Genomic DNA, 18,502 nt, shown 5'->3' with positions numbered 1-18,502 from the left:
TCTCGTAAGCTCTGCAAAGCAGGCATTTTTCACATTTTAGAAACAAAATGTTATTTTGGGAAATGGTAAGGATGATTTTGAACCCACATCTGTCTGATTCTACAAATCTTTCTCTTTCCATTAGCACCTCCTCTGCCTCCAGCCGCTTTGCTGAGGAGGAAATCTAGACCATACACAGAAGGGACCTTGACCCCTCTGCCAAGCACCTGAACCAGTGACAAGTCACTCAGGGGGCAGCTGTATTTGACTGTGGCAGTTGGTTTTCCTTTCTATCCTCCATCTCTCTCTAATCACTCTTGTCTAGTTATCCTTCTGCGTGGGCCCACCCAGCTGGACCCCACTTCTGGAGCCTTTCTGCTCTACTCCTTCCTGGGGTGCTGAAGGAATTGGTCCGCCGTGTCTGTCTGAACCTGCAGTCCTAGGTCCCTAAGGCTGCCTGGGAACCCTTGTAGAAGTTCCTAGATACTCCCCATCCTGTCGGCATCGCCTCCTGCCTGTCCCTCTTTTGTCAACCCTTCTTTTAACCTCTGTTTGACTGTCTCTCATCATCACTGGTAGAGATTCCATCCTTCCCATTGATAAAACTGAACGAAATTGAGGACCGGGAAACTCCCTCAAGGTCTTCCCTGGCAGGCACCCAGCATACCTCCTACTCTCCTTCTCCACCCTACCCCCTCCGCGAGAAGGTGTGCTCCCGCCCCCGCGGCCCTCCCCTGTGCTCAGATGCCCTCCCAGCTCCTCCAGAACCCCTCCCCATGCACTGTCCTCTCTCACTCACATCCTCCGCCTCTTCTCTGCCAGCATTTCTCATCAGCGCCAAAACGTGCACAGTCACTTCAGTCTGAAATATACCCTGTTCTGGGTCCCACGTGTCTGTCCATTCTCTCTTCAGTTTCCCTTCCACAACCAAGCATCTTGAAAGAATTGTCCACACAGGCTGTCTACACTGCCTGCCTGCCCCCTCAGTCCTCCATTGCCCATTGCAGTCTGGCTTCTGTCCCCAGGACTGAGTGCCCAGACAGAAGTCCTGGGAGACAGCCGTGCCCGAGGCCCAGCTGGTGCTGTTCTTCCCTGATCTGATGCCACCTTTCTCGAGTGTGGGTACTGTTGTCACCCTCGCACCTTGAGCTTCCCCCCACCCTCCATGGCTCTCTGCTCTATGTTCCCACCCTGCTGTGCTGGCCAGTTTTCTCCATATCCTTCACAGAGACCTCCTTTCCCACTCACTCCCTCTTAACACCCTTTTAAAATGTAAAAAAGAAAACATTCTTAGCTCAAAGGCTGTACAAAAAATTTGCCAGCCCCGGGCTTAGTCTAGTCTCCCAACATCTAAATTTCAGTGAAGCTTGGTGGTTTCCTACAGTATACTGATGCTTGTGTGAATTCCTAAAGTACATCGTCTGTGAGCTGACCAAGAGCCAGCCAGCCGCCACCCACTGGTAACCCGTGCTGCCACTCCTGCACCCATCAGATTTTTTTTTTTTTTTTTTTGTATTTTTCTGAAGCTGGAAACGGTGAGAGACAGTCAGACAGACTCCCGCATGCGCCCGACCGGGATCCACCCAGCACGCCCACCAGGGGGCGACGCTCTGCCCACCAGGGGGCAACACTCTGCCCCTCCAGGGCGTTGCTCTGCCACGACCAGAGCCACTCTAGCGCCTGGGGCAGAGGCCAAGGAGCCATCCCCAGCACCCGGGCCATCTTTGCTCCAATGGAGCCTTGGCTGCGGGAGGGGAAGAGAGAGACAGAGAGGAAGGAGGGAGGGGTGGACAAGCAAATGGGCGCTTCTCCTATGTGCCCTGGCCGGGAATCGAACCCGGGTCCCCCGCACTCCAGGCCGACGCTCTACTGCTGAGCCCCCATCAGATTTTTTTTTTTTTTTTCTGAAGCTGGAAACAGGGAGAGACAGTCAGACAGACTCCCGCATGCGCCCGACCGGGATTCACCCGGCACGCCCACCAGGGGCGACGCTCTGCCCACCAGGGGGCGATGCTCTGCCCATCCTGGGCGTCGCCATGTTGCGACCAGAGCCACTCCAGCGCCTGGGGCAGAGGCCACAGAGCCATCCCCAGCGCCCGGGCCATCTTTGCTCCAATGGAGCCTTGGCTGTGGGAGGGGAAGAGACAGAGAGGAAGGCGCGGCGGAGGGGTGGAGAAGCAAATGTGCGCTTCTCCTGTGTGCCCTGGCCGGGAATCGAACCCGGGTCCTCCGCACGCTAGGCCGACGCTCAACCGCTGAGCCAACCGGCCAGGGCCACCCCCATCAGATTTAACATGAATGCCCCGATACCTGGGCACTGGGATTTCCAGGGCTACAGGGTTAGACTCTGTTCTCCCCTGCTGCCCTCTCCTGGCTGGCAGTTGGTGGGGCTCAGACGTTGCTGCCCTCTCCTTGTGTCAGTTTGGTACATCCAGGTCTGGTTGCTGGTCTTGTAGATTTGTCCAAACCTGTACAGTGGAAAGTACTGTAGCAGGGATCTTAACACTGGTTGTGATGGCCAAGTTTATTATCTCTTGTAGGGTCCTAGGACTGTGTGAATACAGATATTAAATTAAAAGTCATCATGTATTAAACCTTTACCACGAGCCAAGCATTGCTAAACATGTATTGTTTCATTTCGCCCTTAGAACAACCTCATGAGCTCCCTAGTCCTTGGCGGTTCGGCAGTCCCTGTGCACAAGGATGAAACTGAGACCCGCAGAGGTTAACTGCCCTGCCCACGCTCCACAGGCAGTAGGGAATGGAGCCGGAGCTTGGCGGTCGTCCCTGTTTATCTGACACTAAAACCCATGTTCTTAACCGCTACCCAAGGTTCTCAGTCTTGTGTAGAGTCTAATTCAGCGGGAATCTTGCGGAGCCAGAAGCTTAGATTTTTAATGAGCACTCCAGGATTCTGATGCAGGTGTCCTGGAGATCTACACTTTGAAAACACTGCGTCCCATAAATAGAAACTCAACTGCTTCTGCCAGGAGGGTATAACTATTCCGTACCTCATTCTGGAGTGGAACAAAGGCTGGCCCTACCTGCCTTCTTTGAGGAAGGAGGAGATTAGAAGAGATGGTAAAATGTAAAGGCATTTTATCTCTCACTGTCCCTCGGGCACCTAAGCCCCAGAAAAATGCAGTTCAATCAGGTTTACCTACAAGAACATTCCCCTGTCCTGATGAACATCCTGCGTGTGTGTGTACCGGCTCTGGGGTGACACTCAGGTCCCAGGGAGGCCTGGCTGTGCTGAGAACAGGGTCACATCTTAACTGAAACTGCGTCCTGAGCCACCAGCCGCTCCCCTTTCCTGCTTAGTCAAGCCAGACCTGGTGCTCAGCGGTCAGATCTGGAACGGTTCATGGCTTGATAGGCAGAGGCAGGGAGAAAAAGACTGCGTTATAATCCGAACACAATGACCTTGTAACGAAACAAAGCGGCCTGGGCCACGGCCCCTCCTTGGCGGCCTCCACTTTCCAGAGGCGAACCTGTGTTTGGCAAGGAGTGGGATGGAAACTTCCCTCCCCTGGTGGCCCTGTTCTCCTAAGCTCTCGTGTCTCTCTTTGGCTCCGGGGTAGGGTTGGCCACAATCCACAGAGCAGGGGCCAATGGACACACGCCCGTGAGGGCCAGCTACTAGTGCTAGCGGACAGGTGGCCTGGCCCTTCGGGTCTGCCTAGGGCCAACCAGTAAGTAGCGTGTTGATTCTTCATGCGGGAAAGATTTCACAATGCGAGTCCAGGTGACTCCTTTTTAAAGCTGAGGACAGTGAAACAGGAAGGGCCTGGGATAGGAGAAGCAATCAGAGAGGGCCTAGGTGGGGCTGCTTTGGCTCCCTGGGAAGTCAGAGAAAAGGGGCCTTGGAGACAGGCTCAGGGGGTTGGCCTGGGACGAGCTGCCGCTGCCCACTGCTCCCTGGTTGCAAGTCTTGTGAGGACCCTTAAAGTTTAGGAGATACACGCCTGTGGGGTAAAGAAAGGGCAGGGAAGGGGGAGAGGGGTGGCAGCCTGCAGGCTGGGTCCTTTGTTTTGAGGGTTTTTAAAGACCTAGAGTTTAGGGGAGAATTTCAATAGAACATCTATCAGCTTTTCCAGGTGTGCCCTCTCAGGGCCACGGTCTTTACGGATGGGTCAGCTCCAGGGCAGGGGTTTATTAGTCATTGTAGCTGGTCCTGGCTTAGCCCACCTGGGGCTGGAGCTAAACTAACGCTGAGACCTAGCTGTTATCTCTAAGGAAGTGACCTTCAGTGTCTGGCTGTAAATGGCTCGGGCAGTTCGGTCAGCTCTTTGTCTCAGTTGCGCCATTGTCCTGGCCAAGGGACTTTCCTAGCGTCCGACCGTAAAGCCTCACTAGGTGGTGCCCGGTGAAGAGGAGGAAACTTAGTGGGAGAAACAAGACTGTGCCCTGCATGGTGCTGGCTGTGTGGCTGATGCAATCAGTTCTCCCGGAGAGGTGCCGGCCTTCCGTCCTCATCTGACAAATGTACATCAGTTCACTTGTGCAAGACCACGCAGATAATAAGACCACCCAGAAGCAAGCCCCGCCCTTGGCCTTTCCACGTGGTCATGTGCCCCTTGCCACCGGCAGGGGCCCTGCCCTCTGTGTTTGTTCCTCAGAGCAGAACCCCTGATTTCGGTTCAAACAGGTCCCACTCACAGGCCTTGGCGAAAGGCCCCTTGGGTCCAAGAATAACGTAAAGACCATGAACCATTTTTTAAAAAGAGATTATCTAAGGCCCTGGCCGGTTGGCTCAGTGGTAGAGCATCGGCCTGGTGTGCAGAAGTCCCGGGTTCGATTCCCGGGCAGGACATACAGGAGAAGCGCCCATCTGCTTCTCCACTCCTCCCCCTCTCCTTCCTCTCTGTCTCTCTCTTCCCCTCCCGCAGCCGAGGCTCCATGGGAGCAAAGATGGCCCGGGCGCTGAGGATGGCTCTGTGGCCTCTGCCTCAGGTGCTAGAATGGCTCTGGATGCAACAGAGCGACACCCCAGATGGGCAGAGCATCGCCCCCTGGTGGGCGTGCCAGGTGGATCCCGGTCGGGCGCATGCGGGAGTCTGACTGCCTCCCTGTTTCCAGCTTCAGAAAAATGAAAAAAAAAAAAAAAAAAGAGATTATCTATGTCCAGCACTTATTTACTCCAGTGCCTGGTGCTTTTTAAAGTGCTCAGCAGACCTCCAGGCGTGGTTGGGCCCCTGAGCTGGGGTGCTCCTGGCCGAAGGCGACCTCACTGACCATTTGGTTCGAAACACTTAAGTTAACTGTAATGGATGGTCAAATTAGGAAGAAAAAATAGCCTTGGACTGAAGAAATTTATAATCCAACTGGAGAATTGAAAGAATTTAATACTTAGGAAAAGAAATCAAAACATGCGTAGCCTACCTACGACAAGGGTCCTCATGTCCAGTCCTGAGCTTACCACCTATGAAATGTGTCGCTTTGGAGAGAAGAACTTCACATCTTTTTGGGCCTCAGTTGTCCTCATTGGAAAAATGGAGACACTACTAATCTCAAAGGGTTTTATTGCATACGTGGTCAATTCTTGATGGTACACAGTGGCAGAGGGTAAGGAAGAAATGGAATTAGGTGGGCTTGCTTCGAGACCTAACTTTGAAACGTAAGCTCCAAATGTGGTGAGGACCCGAGACTACAGAGAGGAAGGAGTGTCCCAGGTGCTTTTCTTTATCCTAATGTTGCAGAAAATCCAACTTCAGTTGGTTTAAACATAAATGGAGCGTACTGACTTGTGGATCTAAGAAACTCACCAGGAGGTCACGCTTGAGATGCAGTTGGATCTAGGTGTCCCTGTGCTGGGCGGTCGTGGCTCAGGGCTCTGAGTTGGTGCTCTTCAGTGTCAGGTTGCTTATGATGGTCAGATGGCTCGAGCAGTCCAGACCCCACATCGCTGGCCCTTGTGGACCTCTGTCCCCACTCTCAGGTGGAGTCCTGAGAGTCATTCTGATTGAACCAATCCCCACACATAGGGGATAGAATTAGGGGACTGGCCTAGCTTCGGTCACAGGTTCCACAACCAGAACCTCGGAGCCAAGTCCAGTTCCTCAGAAGCACACGGATCCCCAAATGGAAACTGGGCATTCTTGGGTTGTGCGATTTGGCAGAGAGACACCCTCAAAGCTCGTAACGGGGAAATTGCTTTTATACAATAGAATAAAAAGGAACAAGCAAGCTGTGTCTGAGAGCCCACAGTTGTGTTTGGCCAAGTGGAGCATTCCTGAGAGGGCGTTGTGAGAAATGGCATTTGAGAGGGTGGCGGGGGCACTGCAGGACACGGTCCCAGCGCTGGGGCTTGCAGGGAGCCTGGCGTTGCACTGGGCATTGACCAGCAAGTTCCGGAAACGGGCCCGTTTCCTTCTATTATGAAAGATAATCCTCTAGTTGTTAAACACTGATGCTGCCCTAAGACGTTCAGTGTGGCAAATAGAGAAAAGGGAGCCCGCTGTCACCGAGGAGGGCTCGCCGTGGTGGGGGACGCCCGGCCAGGGGCTGTCCCTGCATGTCCTCCGGTACCGCTCCCAGCCGCCCTCTGAGCCCTGAGGCATCATCCCCGTCTCACAGATGAAGAGGGGAAGGGAAGCTGAGTGACTTGTTCAGAGCCACTCAGCTCACAGGTGGGAGAAGGGAGACTGGAGCCCAAGGCCCGCCAGACTCCCGAATCCACAAGCAGGCAGCCACGGGGCAATTTGCTCCAGGTGGTGAGAATTCCATTGTCCGGTGTATAACAGCAAGTCCCCAGGCTGATGACCCTATGCATGATGACACCTGCTTCAGAGCATGAGCTTGTCCTCAGTTCCGTTTGCTGCAGCCAAGGACTTGTAGGAATCTGGGGGGCAAGGGGCTACCCTTGTACCTGCCCCACTGGGACAGAGGGCAAGACGTCCGGCCCTGGCGAGGCAGGGCCACCGGGCACCCCTATCCTGGCTGTGGTTGCTGTCCTCCTCCTCCCCCTCTCCCTCCTTCTCCTCCTCCTCCTCTGCACACCTCCAAGCATCTCCAGTGCTCAGCATTCCACCCACCTCGCCTCCTTGAACCGCCACAGAGCCCCCTAGGCAGCTGCAATTATTCTCCCCATTTTATAGATGGGTGACCAAGGAGCAACCACGAAGGCTGAGGTGACAGCACGGGGCCTGTTCCTGTGGAGTGTGTCTCTTCATCCCCATTTCACAGATGAATAGACCTAACCTCTGAGAGGGTGACCACTGATCTCACCCGGCTGGCAAGTGGCTGAGCCTGGATTTGAACTCAAGTTCTGTCTGACCCCAGAAACTGGAAGGGTGAGCTCTGTCACTTACAGAAAACCTTCAGGGTTTCTTTGGCCTGTGGATCCAGCCCTGGAGACAATGTCCCATGAGCTCTCAGGAGAGCTTGCGATCCCATTGTTGGAAGGAGCACAGGTCCTTTTGGGGCCATCTGTGCACATTGGTGTCCCTCTCCCCTACTTCCCACTTGCCCCCTTCCCCAAACACCGTCTAAAGAGCCCAGAACAGGCCCGGGGAGCAGCCACCTCCTGTGCGGGCTCCCTCCCGGAGCCTTGGGCCACATCACCCCTAGATGATGCCGACTGTAAGCTTTTTATTTAAGGGCATTTACAACAAAAACACGGAAACTGGGAGCGGATAAGGTCCACGCAAGCCGTCTGAGGTATAACAACAGCTGCAGGCGAGGTGCCAGCAGGGGGGTGCATTGCCCCCTTTTCTTTGTGTTCTGTTTTTAGCTTGTGCTTCTCAGAGCAAGCAGGTGCCATGGTGATAGGTACCATAGAAATAGATGGCGCACACCGCCTGCCCGCCCAGTGTGGGGCTGCCAGCCGTTCCCATGGTGATGCGCACACGCTGGGGACAGCGGGGTTCTGCTGTGTTCTGGCTGCTGCATGAGGCAGGACCCTCGAAGGGCCTGACCCCAGACCAGGCGAGAGGGTCACTATAGGGTGGCCCCTTGAGATGTCTGACTTTTTCACTGTGACTGCCTGAGGTCCCTGATGGTGCACACGACCCCCAAAGGCCCCATCAGGGGCCTTCTGAGTCCTCTAGTCCTCCCAGGGAAGTCACTTAAGGAGCTTTGACTCTGCCCAGCACAGCGATCACCCACCGTTGGAAGCACGCTGTCCTCATCCTGCCTGGATGTAGAACTGTCACTGAGTTTATACAACGGGTTGTAGAGCGCTGTGGGGTGGGACTGCATCTCAAGCATTTTCTGGCCAGGAGTACTCATGAAATGAAACCTCAGAGGCTCTCAGCCAGAAAGCAGAGCAGGGAAGAGCATTATCACACCTGAGACTGCTTTTCAGCTGATGAAACCGCGGGCAGTCCAGGCTCAGGCCCAGCTCTCTCTGAATGCAGTTTTAATGGACCGAAAGACCCTTTGAAACAACCGCTCAAGCCATCCCACAGTGGTGACAGAACTGTCTCTGCACACCTAAAAAACATGCCGATAGTAAGCTTTAAGACACTTAAAATTCAGTGTCTTAAAATCTGTTGATAGATGTATATAAATGAACCTGGATGAGCTTAGTTCCTTTTATTTGGACTTAGACCAATTATATGTCTTCTGAAATGTAACCCGCATATATATACAGCCTTTAAACCTATTTCATGTTGAGCCTAGCATAAGAGGATTCAGTTTAAAGAACATGTACTATTATATCTGTACCCTAATATCTACTTCTGTCTGTAATGGGCTCTATTAGGTTTATTTGTTGTCTGCATTTATGCTATCAGATGGCATACTTCCTTCAGGGCAGGGCAAGGATGCTTTTCGATTAATGTATGGCTCTGAGACCAATAATTTTAAGAACTTACCCACTGAGAATTAATTTTACTCTCAATTAAAGAAACAAACACACACATACCCCTGACAAAGAAATTTTTTAAAACTTCTAAAGTTATGGGCCTAGCTGGGTAGCTCAGTTGATTAAAGCATCATCCTGATATGCCAAGGTTGTGGGTTTAATCCCCTGTCAGGGCACATACAAGAATCAACCAATGAGTGCATAAATAAGTGGAACAACAAATTGATCTCTCTCTCTGTCTCTCTCTCTGTCTCTCTCAAATCAATTTTAAAAAGTTAATTATTACCATCATTATCTCATAAATTATTGCCTTGGTAGGTACAGATTATGAAAATCATAAAACCAGAAGGCACTAAAAAATGTCTACCCTGGTATGATTGGCATATGACATGAAGAGACCAAAGCCCGAAGTGTCACGGTGCTGTGCTGGCTAGGTCACCCTATGTTCTACGTATGCAGGAGGTGCCAGGTCATTGTCATAGCAAGCCCTTCCTAGCACAAGTCCATAGAGCCTGCAGCCCCTCCAGCCAGGGAGTACTGTTCACAGTGACCCTGAAGTAGGCTTGTGAGTCACACCATTGGCTGAGCTGTGGAGAGGAAGAGACCCAGACATTTAAGCAACTGCCTGGTTACCCCCAGGACTCACCCATGGAACCATGTGACTTGGCATTTACTGTTAGGAGCACCATACCCTGACCCTACACTGGGGTCCCTGTGTTGTTCCATGGCCACAGCGGTCTGGTCTGCTGGGGCATTGCAGACCTCTGAACTAAATCAGCAAACACGTGTGCTCTAGTTTCACAGGCCCCACAAACGAGGAAACAGAAGGACTTGCCTTTCTAGCCTGTAACAGTGTCATACCTTGGAGTTTTGCCACTTGGTTGGATTGCTTTATTTGACTAAGTAACTAAAAGCAGATCTGCTTTGAAGAACGAGGCTCTCCAATAGCCTATAACTTTCTAAGAATGGACATCCGCAGCCACGTTCAGCAGAAAGGGTTTTTCCCAAATTTCACAGAATCATGAAGTTACTATTTGGCCATGTGGAGCACACACACAAAACCCTCCTTGCCCAAGGCGAGCTCTCTGCCCTGGAGTTGGGACTGGAGCCGGAATTAGAGGACACTTCATATTTAACTCAAGATACACGCCAACCCCAGTGTCACTTTCCACGCTAACATTGTGAAACTAAACATTTAATTTGCGTGTACCTCAATTTTTTATTTTGACATTTTAATGTGGAATTTATTCTTCTATTCTGGTAAAATAGATGTAACATAAAATTCACTGTCTTACCCAGTTTTCAGCAATCAGTTCAGTGACAGAGAGTTTAGATGGTCCCACACCCACATTGTTGTGGGACCATCCTTCCCATCCCTCTCCAAAACTTTGTCATCCTCCAAACTTAGACTCTGTCCCCATGAAACACGAACTCCCCATTCTTCCCTGTCCCCAGCCCTGGACAACCACTATTCCACTTTCTGTGTCCATGAACTTGACTGTTCCAGGTGTTTCCTATAGGTGGAGTCACCCAGTATTTGTCCTTTTGTGACTGGTTTATTTCACTTATGTCTTCAAGGTTCATCCATGTAATAGCATGTGGCAGAATTTCCTCCCTTTTAAAGGCCAAATAATATTCCATTATATGTACATACCATATTTTTTTATTTATAGTTTAGTTTTTCTATAATTTATTCCTTGTTTAAAATTTTTGAAACACAGAATAGTTGCTAGGGTAGTATAAGAAAAATCATCTTTTTTTTTTTCTTGAGCTCTCTGAGAATAAGATTTTTGGGTGCCCCATCATCTTCCAATACTTTCCTGCGTTTTTCCTACCTAACCACAACACAACCGTCACACCCAAGAAGGTAACTCAGGCTCATTGCTATCATCGGATCCTCCAGTTCCATTCAAGTTTCACCAGTGATCCCAAGAGTGTCTTTCATCCCAAAAGGATCCAGTTCAGAATCACTCTTGTATTTTATGTCTGTTTAATCTCCTTCAGTCTGGAAGAACAGCTCCTCGGTCCTTCCATGACTTTCAGGACCTTGACACTTTCGAAGATCACAGATGCTGTAGACTTTCTCCGTTACGGTTTGTCTAATGTTTCCTCACGATCAGATGCAGGTTTGGCTTCTTTGGTGGGAAGCTACACTTGGCTATTCAGAGCAGCGACCCTGCATCCCTGTCCTGCCCGCTACCAAGGGGCTCACCATGTTGATTTGTTCCTATACTAATCAGGTTCCTTAGATCACATGATTAAAGTGATATCTACCAGGTTTCTCTAATGTAAAGTTAGTTTTTTCCTCTGTAATTAAAAGGCTTTTTATGGGGAGATACTTTGAAGCTTGTAAATATCTCGTTTCTCATGAACTTGAATTATTTTTATTGATATATTTATATGGATGTTAAGTATTAGTTAAGTGAATTACACTCCATTCCCATCATTATTTATTTTGAAGCTCCCATTGTCCCCAGTTTGACCAGGCAGAGTCCCTTCAATCTGTGTCCTTTCCACACGGGCTCGTTGCTCTTAGAGCACATCCTCGCCGTCTGACCTGACAGATGTTCCAGGCTCGTCTTTTGACTTCTTTGCCCCAGTTGTGGAATCAACCGTTTCTCCAAGGAGTCGTGATTCATTTTAATGGCAAAGGGAATTTAGAAGCCAGGCCATGGACACTAGATGTGCTCAGTACTGTTGAAATGTTGCCGCTCCCAGGCAGAGCTAAAGGATGTTTTCTAGCACACGCGCACACACACACACACACTCACACGTGCATGTACACACATGCGCAGTCCTTACCCTCCAATATCACACACCAGGCTGCCATTGCCCGCGATTCAGAAGAAGCATTTCCCCCTTACCCTGAACAGACGGTGACACCACAGGCCAGGCCACCCTCCCTGGAAATGCCTCACTCATCACGTGGGCTCTGACGCCCTGCTTTGGGCCACCATGGGGTCCTGCCCTCCACCCCCCACCATGGACTCCTACCTTGCTCAGCTCCACATCCTGATGCTAGGACTGAATTGTTCAGGAAGGGGAAGGAGAAGGAACCTCCATTGACTTCAGCTGAAAATACTTGTTAACAATCCATTGCATATTGGGAGCACTGGTATCCCAACTATTAAATACATCATAGTAACCAATACACAAGACTTCCTGCATTTGCCCAGTCTTTTGTCTCTGTTTCTGTAATGAAAAAATTTTTTTTGAAATATTTACACAGGTAGGATGCCTTTTTCATTATGGCCACATGTTTTGCAAACTTGGAGTTGTATTTAGGCTGCCACCAGCAACTGCCTTGGCATATGTTGAACAACTCCCACCACAGAAATTAGTGGAGACAAGGTCTGCACACCTACTTATTCTGTTCTTCCATCAGCAAGTGTAGGACTCTCAGGAAGGGATCCAGGAGACATTTACAGAAATCAGAAACGGACTTTCATAATACCTTACGCCTATGCTTGTGAAGAATGTGATCTTGGCTCAACTGGGGGCGTCAAGGAAATGAACTGTGTCTCCTGTTATCTTCTGTACCCCTCAAGGTCAGGTCCTTTGTATGTATCAGGTGCTCCCATGCTCGTTGGACTACAGAGCCGTGACGGCTTCCACACAGTAGAGAGGGAGCAAGTGTGGGTGGTCAAGTCCAATGGATGCTTACGCTTTATCCACCTTGACCTCCATGACCCTACATTCCTCCTTGAAACACTCGCTTCCCGTGGCTTCTGAGCCCTCTGGTTTCTCTCCTGCCTCCCTGGTCGACTCATCTTGATTGCCTTTGTGGGTGTCACCTGCTGTGCCCATGCCCCTGCGAGTGCACATGTCTTGGGAGCCTTCCGTGTGCCAGGCTCTGCTGTAGGTGCTAGAGGTACCGCAAGAAATGAAACAGATCAGAAGTTCTGCCTTAGCGAACTGAAGGGAAACAGAAAACTCTCCCTGTGTGTGTGCACGTGTGCGTGTGCATGTGTGTGTCCCTGCTTCACAGAAACAACCCACCCCCACCCCCCAGAGCATGCTGAGCACAGGCTGGTCCAGCAGGGCACAGGAAGGGTTACGGCAGTCTCTCTCCTGTGAGGTTCTTGTCTGGAAGGGAGACTTCCTGGCCTGGCCTCCCCTCTCATCTGCCAGCTTCTCACTTTCCCTGCCCTGCAGTCTGTCCCCCACCTGCAGCCAGAGCCGTCTTCAGAAACAATAGTCTTACCAAGCCACTCTTTCGCTGAAAACCATCATGATTTCCCATGGCGCTGGGGGTAGGTCCAAATTCCTTCAAGAGCTGGCCTCTGCTGACCCTCCAGCCCCTGCTCCCCAGACTCCAGCATGTACTTCCTCCGCAGGGAGCTAGCTCCCCCCACCGGCCTCCCTGCCGGTGCTCCTGCTAGCCCCTGCCGGAGCGCCCTCGGCCTCACCTGTCCGCTGTTCTGACCACTGCCCTCCCTCCCTTTTAGGCTCAGCCCCTCTCCCCTCTCCCCCCTCCCCCTGCAGTGCCTGGGGCCCGGGAGGGTTCAGTCTATTTACTTTCCTGTCTCTCCAGGGAGACAGGCACAGTGGTAATTATGTGGTTAATGTCTGACTCCAGGGAGGAAACCCCCGTGAGCGTGGGCTGCGGCTGCCTTCCCCACGCTGTCGGCAGCACCCTGGGCAGAGGCAACGCTTCCACGGCGCTCGCTGTGGGTCCGGCCAGGAATTGTTCTAAGGACCTCACTGGATTATCTATTTCATCCTGCCACAGCTCGGGGAGGTGCACACTGTTATTAGTCCCTGTGTACAGTTGAGAAAATAGGCACAGAGAGGTTAATGATCCCTTCCTAAGTGTAGAGCAGGCTTAGAATTCAGATAGTCTACCCCCGAGTCTGTGCTCTGGGTCATGAGGCCTGTTGAATGAATACGTGGGTTCTGGATGGTGCCTAAACAAGGTTCGTTTCGTGGTTAATTTTGTGTTAGGTTGTTTCTATTACAAACAGTGCTGCCATGGGCAGCCATCATTCAGCCCTCTGAAGATGCATTCTTCCGGAACTGAATTGAGGTGGGTTGCTTCGGTAAAGCAGAGGAATGACTTTCTAATGGTGGGTTTTCAGTCATCTCAGACCAGCAGAGAGGAGATTTTTTATACTGGAGTTTGGGAAGTGTCAGGTCCTGCTATGGAATTGATCTTTTGTGGGGCTCCTCTCTGGTATATTCAGTGCTAGGAAATGACATTTGTGGGTTTGATATTTTGTCATTCTCTAAAGAGAAAAGAAAGAGTTTGCTGCAGAAAGGTGGATTTTTTTTTCTTTTTTGTATTTTTCTGAAGCTGGAAATGGGGAGAGACAGACAGACTCCCGCATGCGCCTGACTGGGATCCACCCGACACGATGCTCTGCCCACCAGGGGCGATGCTCTGCCCCTCCGGGGCGTTGCTCTGTTGTGACCAGAGCCACTCTAGCGCCTGGGGCAGAGGCCAAGGAGCCATCCCCAGCGCCCGGGCCATCTTTGTTCCAGTGGAGCCTCGCTGCGGGAGAGGAAGAGAGAGACAGAGAGGAAAGAGAGGGGGAGGGGTGGAGAAGCAGATGGGCGCTTCTCCTGTGTGCCCTGGCCGGGAATCGAACCCGGGACTTCTACACGCCAGGCCGACGCTCTACCACTGAGCCAACCGGCCAGGGCGAAAGGTGGCTTTTTGAAGTCCAACCAAGGCTTGCTGATGAGGATCCCTGCCCCGCCCCCGTCTTATTACACTTCTAGAGCAAGGCCTCACTGGGCCCTGAGACACCCGGGCCACTCAGGACCTGTCAGCAGCGAGTTCACTCAGGACTCTGGTGGAAAGCCTGGAAGTTCAGTGGTTTGTCCTCAAAGAAACAGATAGGCTCAAGAGACTGGCCTCAGGGTCATCTTGTGGGGGCGAGGGGATGGTCCCCACTGTTCCTACTGAGAAACATTCCTATTAACACCACAGACCACAGGATGGATGGATGGGTGGATGGTTGGGTGGGTGGGTGGGTGGATGGATGGTACTTAGATACAGACAGGTAGATATTGATCAAGCAGGTGTGAATTTAGACTTGCTTTTGGATTTGGGCTCTACCACATACTAGTTGTAGGACTTTAGGTAACTTTTTTATCCTCCCTGAGCCCCAGCTCCTTTGTCTATACGGAATTAACAATGTCTTCTTTTTGGGAGTGGTGGTTGTAAACCAATGAGGGTAAAGGGCCTGCCACACAGCGGGTCCCCACACATGGTGGGTGTTGCTATCATTTAGTATGTGACTGGGCATTCTCCGGTTGGTGTAGTAAGTATAGTAAGGGCACTTCTTTGGCAAGAGCCAATGAGCATGTACTCCATGCTCTGTTTGACCCCTGCCTCCAAGGGGATGACTCCATGAGGTAGGGGTTCTCAGCCTTCTTTTTCTCCCAGCATGCATGTGGGTGACATTCAGGTGCCTGGCACACTCCCAGCATGCATTTCACAGGACAAGTCTTCTATCTCCAGGCCAGGAAAGCACCATTATTACAAGGATGACCGAGATCCACTTGAATTTATATTAAAACAGTAAATAAATAAAGCAAAGGAAAGGACAGGCAATCATCCTCCGATGTTTGGTCTTCTGGCTACAATCTATTTGCAAAACAGCCCTCAGCTTGAACCTGACACCCTATCAAGTAAATAGGGGGTGAGGGCCAACAGGTACCTGTGTGGTCCCTCATCTCATTGGGTGTGGGGTCAGCCTCCTTCTTTCCTCTAGAAATGAAGTGAGGACAATTATCAGAGGGCTCTGGCTGCTGTCTCCACATGGTTATGGAACGGTTCTGTCTCTGACCTTTGCTGAGTGCCTGGTTGAGGTGCTAAGCCCTTCGCGGTGACCAGGGAGAACCACAGACATCTAGGACCTCGGCCGGTGCCTCAGCTGCTTGGCCAAGAAGCTAGGTCTGCCAGGCACAGGCAGGCTCTCTCTGTCCAGCGGGCAAGCCCAGGCTTGACCTGCCAAAGCAGCTGCTTTAAGCCTCAGCATCTGCCCCGGGGTATGGCGCCCAACCTCGCCTGACCTTCCTGCACCTGGCCCCGCCAGGCAGGACCCGCTGCCCTCTCCCTGGCGCCACACCCACGGCTTTGATCCTGCCGTTCTTACAGCAGTCCCTGCCAGGCTGAAGTATATCTCTGCCCATCCAGGGCAATATTTTTAAATCTTTGTTAGAGATTTTATACAACCTCAAATTCCCCATCAGAATGGCCATGGGGTTTACATAGTTTTCTACCTCTGAGATTAGAGTTGAGAACAAGTCTTGATGGTTTAGGAGCCCACTGGGTTCTTCTCTTTTAAATAGCAAGAGTTGTGGGAAGTCAGGCTTGTCCAGAGCCTTCCTTACGGGCACTGCCTTTGAATTGTGCTCTCACCCCATTCTGTAGTCAGCCAGTCATTCAACAAACACTAACTGAGCTCCCCACTTTTGTGCCAAGCACTATGCTTGGCACTGGGTGAATTTTGATAAAGAAGACATGGACTTTGCCTTAGAGGACCAACACAGTGTGACCTAGATTTGGCTAACACATTGGAACCTCTCTTTCAAGAGTATAAGAAGTTAACTTATAGAATTCTTTTCTAAATGTAATCTCCTGGGACTTTGAGACCATCTCTGTATTTTAAGTCTGTAATGCAAGGGTGGGCAAAAGTAGGTTTAGGGTTGTAATACAAATAAATACTACAATAATGAATGAATAGTAATACAAGAATAAGCTCTATTTTACATACTCACAAAAGTAAACCTACTTTGGCCTACCCCTGTATTTATTCAGTCTCCAAAACCCTGTGTCAGGCACTGTGCCCAGAGCAGTGGCAGTGAGGGTGTATAGGGAAGAAAATAAAGTCTCCACCTCCTAGGGACCCAGGTCTAAATAACAGAAATCACACGCAGACAAAAAATTCAGCCTGTTACTTCATTTGTGATTACACATGGCATTCATTCATGTGTTCATTTGGCTGTAAGTACTTTTGGCGTGTACCATGTGCTTAGGCTATTGTAGGTGCTCTGGGGCCATCAAAGAGGGGTAGGCACTTGTCTCCCTGGGAGAGAGAAAGGGGGTTCAGAGTCCAGTAGGACACCAGGTCAACTGCAGTCCCGGCCAAAATTAGTGGCTCAAAGAATGTTCTCAGGGCTCAGGAGCCCCACCGTAAATAAGCCAGTGCACGCCTTTCGGCTTCTTCATAGAGGGAGAAGATTCTGAACCAGTTCTGAGGAGTGGAAAGGGCTCTGGGAGGGATGGAGGGAGAGCATTCCAGGCCAGGGGAAGGGCCTAAGCGAAGGTCTTAAAGTGTTAGGAATCTCTCATCAGAGACTGAGACACGAAGGGGTGTGGAGGGAGAAGAACTTGCTCCTACCAACACCCATCCGGGGCGGGACCAGGAACAGCCCGCGAGTGGATAGGCTGTGGACCTGATGGGGAATCAGCCGCTTAAGGGAGCTGTGCTTTCTTATTTGTTCCCCTTCATCCCCTGATTATCCAGGTTCTCTGCAGCCCATTAAAGGATGGTACAGTGATGACCTTCACCCTCCACCTCAAGTCCTGCCCTCCCTCTGCCATAAGGAGTTTGATTCTGCGGAAGAAACCGAACATCAGAAACAAGTCCAGCATGGTGGCGGGTGAGTGGTGCTGGGTGTTGAAAAAAAGAAGAAAAGCCCCTGGTCATGACATTTTGGAAAACCAGCTGTGTAGGGTGCAGGAATCCCCGAGATGCCCAGCTTCCACGGGGGAGACAGGAAGCAAGAGCAGAATGCTGTCAGCTCTGGTCACTACTTAGCTTCCCAGAAGGAGCTGGCACGTGGGCCAGACCCAGGTGTGACTACCTCCGCACACAGCGGGGTCCAGCTCCACGTGACGCTGCTTGGTTGCCATGGCTGCACAGGGAGAACCACCCATTGTCTCAGGTGAAGAGAGTTTTCCTTCCCGGAAAAGTGCCTCTGGAATAGATTATGGCAGCATTTGAAACCGGTTAGATTCAGGCCAAGTCTCCCCACCTTGGTCTGGTCTCTCTGGGTGGCTCCCATCTCCCCACTGTCTCCCAGGAGTGACACCCAAGGTTCTAAAAGACCCTGCCAGAGAAAGCATATCAAAGTTGTCACTGACCCGAGACCCAGCAAAATTTCACAATCCAGGGATGCATGAATTACATCAGACCACAAAGAATCCTCCCCTTGTGGGTCCACCACCCCCTCCAAACAGCACACAGTCCTCAGACCATGTCCCGTTCCTAACAGGGCAGCTTGAAAGTTTTCTATGACCAGAAGTGGAGATGAACAAAACCAAAACACAATGGCTCTGAAGCCCCTTTAGTCGAACAGAAAACAAAGAAGCATTGTGAGCAGGAGACCTCCCTGATTTATAGGTGACTGACTTTTGTACAATGAAAAGAAGGACAAAAATAAATTGAAGAAAACAATATCGTAAATAAAAGAAACAGTTTATTCATTGCAACAATACACTATAATATGATAAATACATAATAAAACCATTTGTAATATTTTATATTATAATTATGCTTACATGCCTATTAATTTTTAATAATAATTGTAAGAAAAAGTACTCATTTAGATACAAATACGTCACATCACATGCAATGGACCGACTCTGCATCAATCGAATAAGGACATTTACAGATTAGTCTTCCGATATCAAAACGGAGGACATGGAGGAGGACACTTTTCGAGGGAGGACAGAACTTACAAAAGAGGGGCTGTCCTCCCTAC

At 50.7% G+C, this 18,502-nt stretch overlaps 1 protein-coding gene across 2 annotated transcripts in view; it reads left to right on the top strand.

Annotated features, from left to right (window-relative positions):
* Positions 1-18,502, top strand: part of DGLUCY (D-glutamate cyclase) — a 62,393-nt gene that overhangs the window by 3,175 nt on the left and 40,716 nt on the right. For both annotated transcript variants that reach the window (XM_066274694.1, XM_066274695.1), the window contains exon 2: positions 17,263-17,398. In XM_066274694.1, the coding sequence (XP_066130791.1) occupies positions 17,296-17,398 (103 nt within the window). In that variant the 5' untranslated portion in view covers positions 17,263-17,295. The remainder of the gene's footprint in view (positions 1-17,262; positions 17,399-18,502) is intronic.

The sequence above is a fragment of the Saccopteryx bilineata genome, chromosome 4 (assembly GCF_036850765.1).
Source record: "Saccopteryx bilineata isolate mSacBil1 chromosome 4, mSacBil1_pri_phased_curated, whole genome shotgun sequence".
NCBI lineage: Eukaryota > Metazoa > Chordata > Mammalia > Chiroptera > Emballonuridae > Saccopteryx > Saccopteryx bilineata.
The sequence above is the reverse complement of the archived record's forward strand: the minus strand, read 5'-3'. Positions and strand labels throughout refer to the sequence as shown.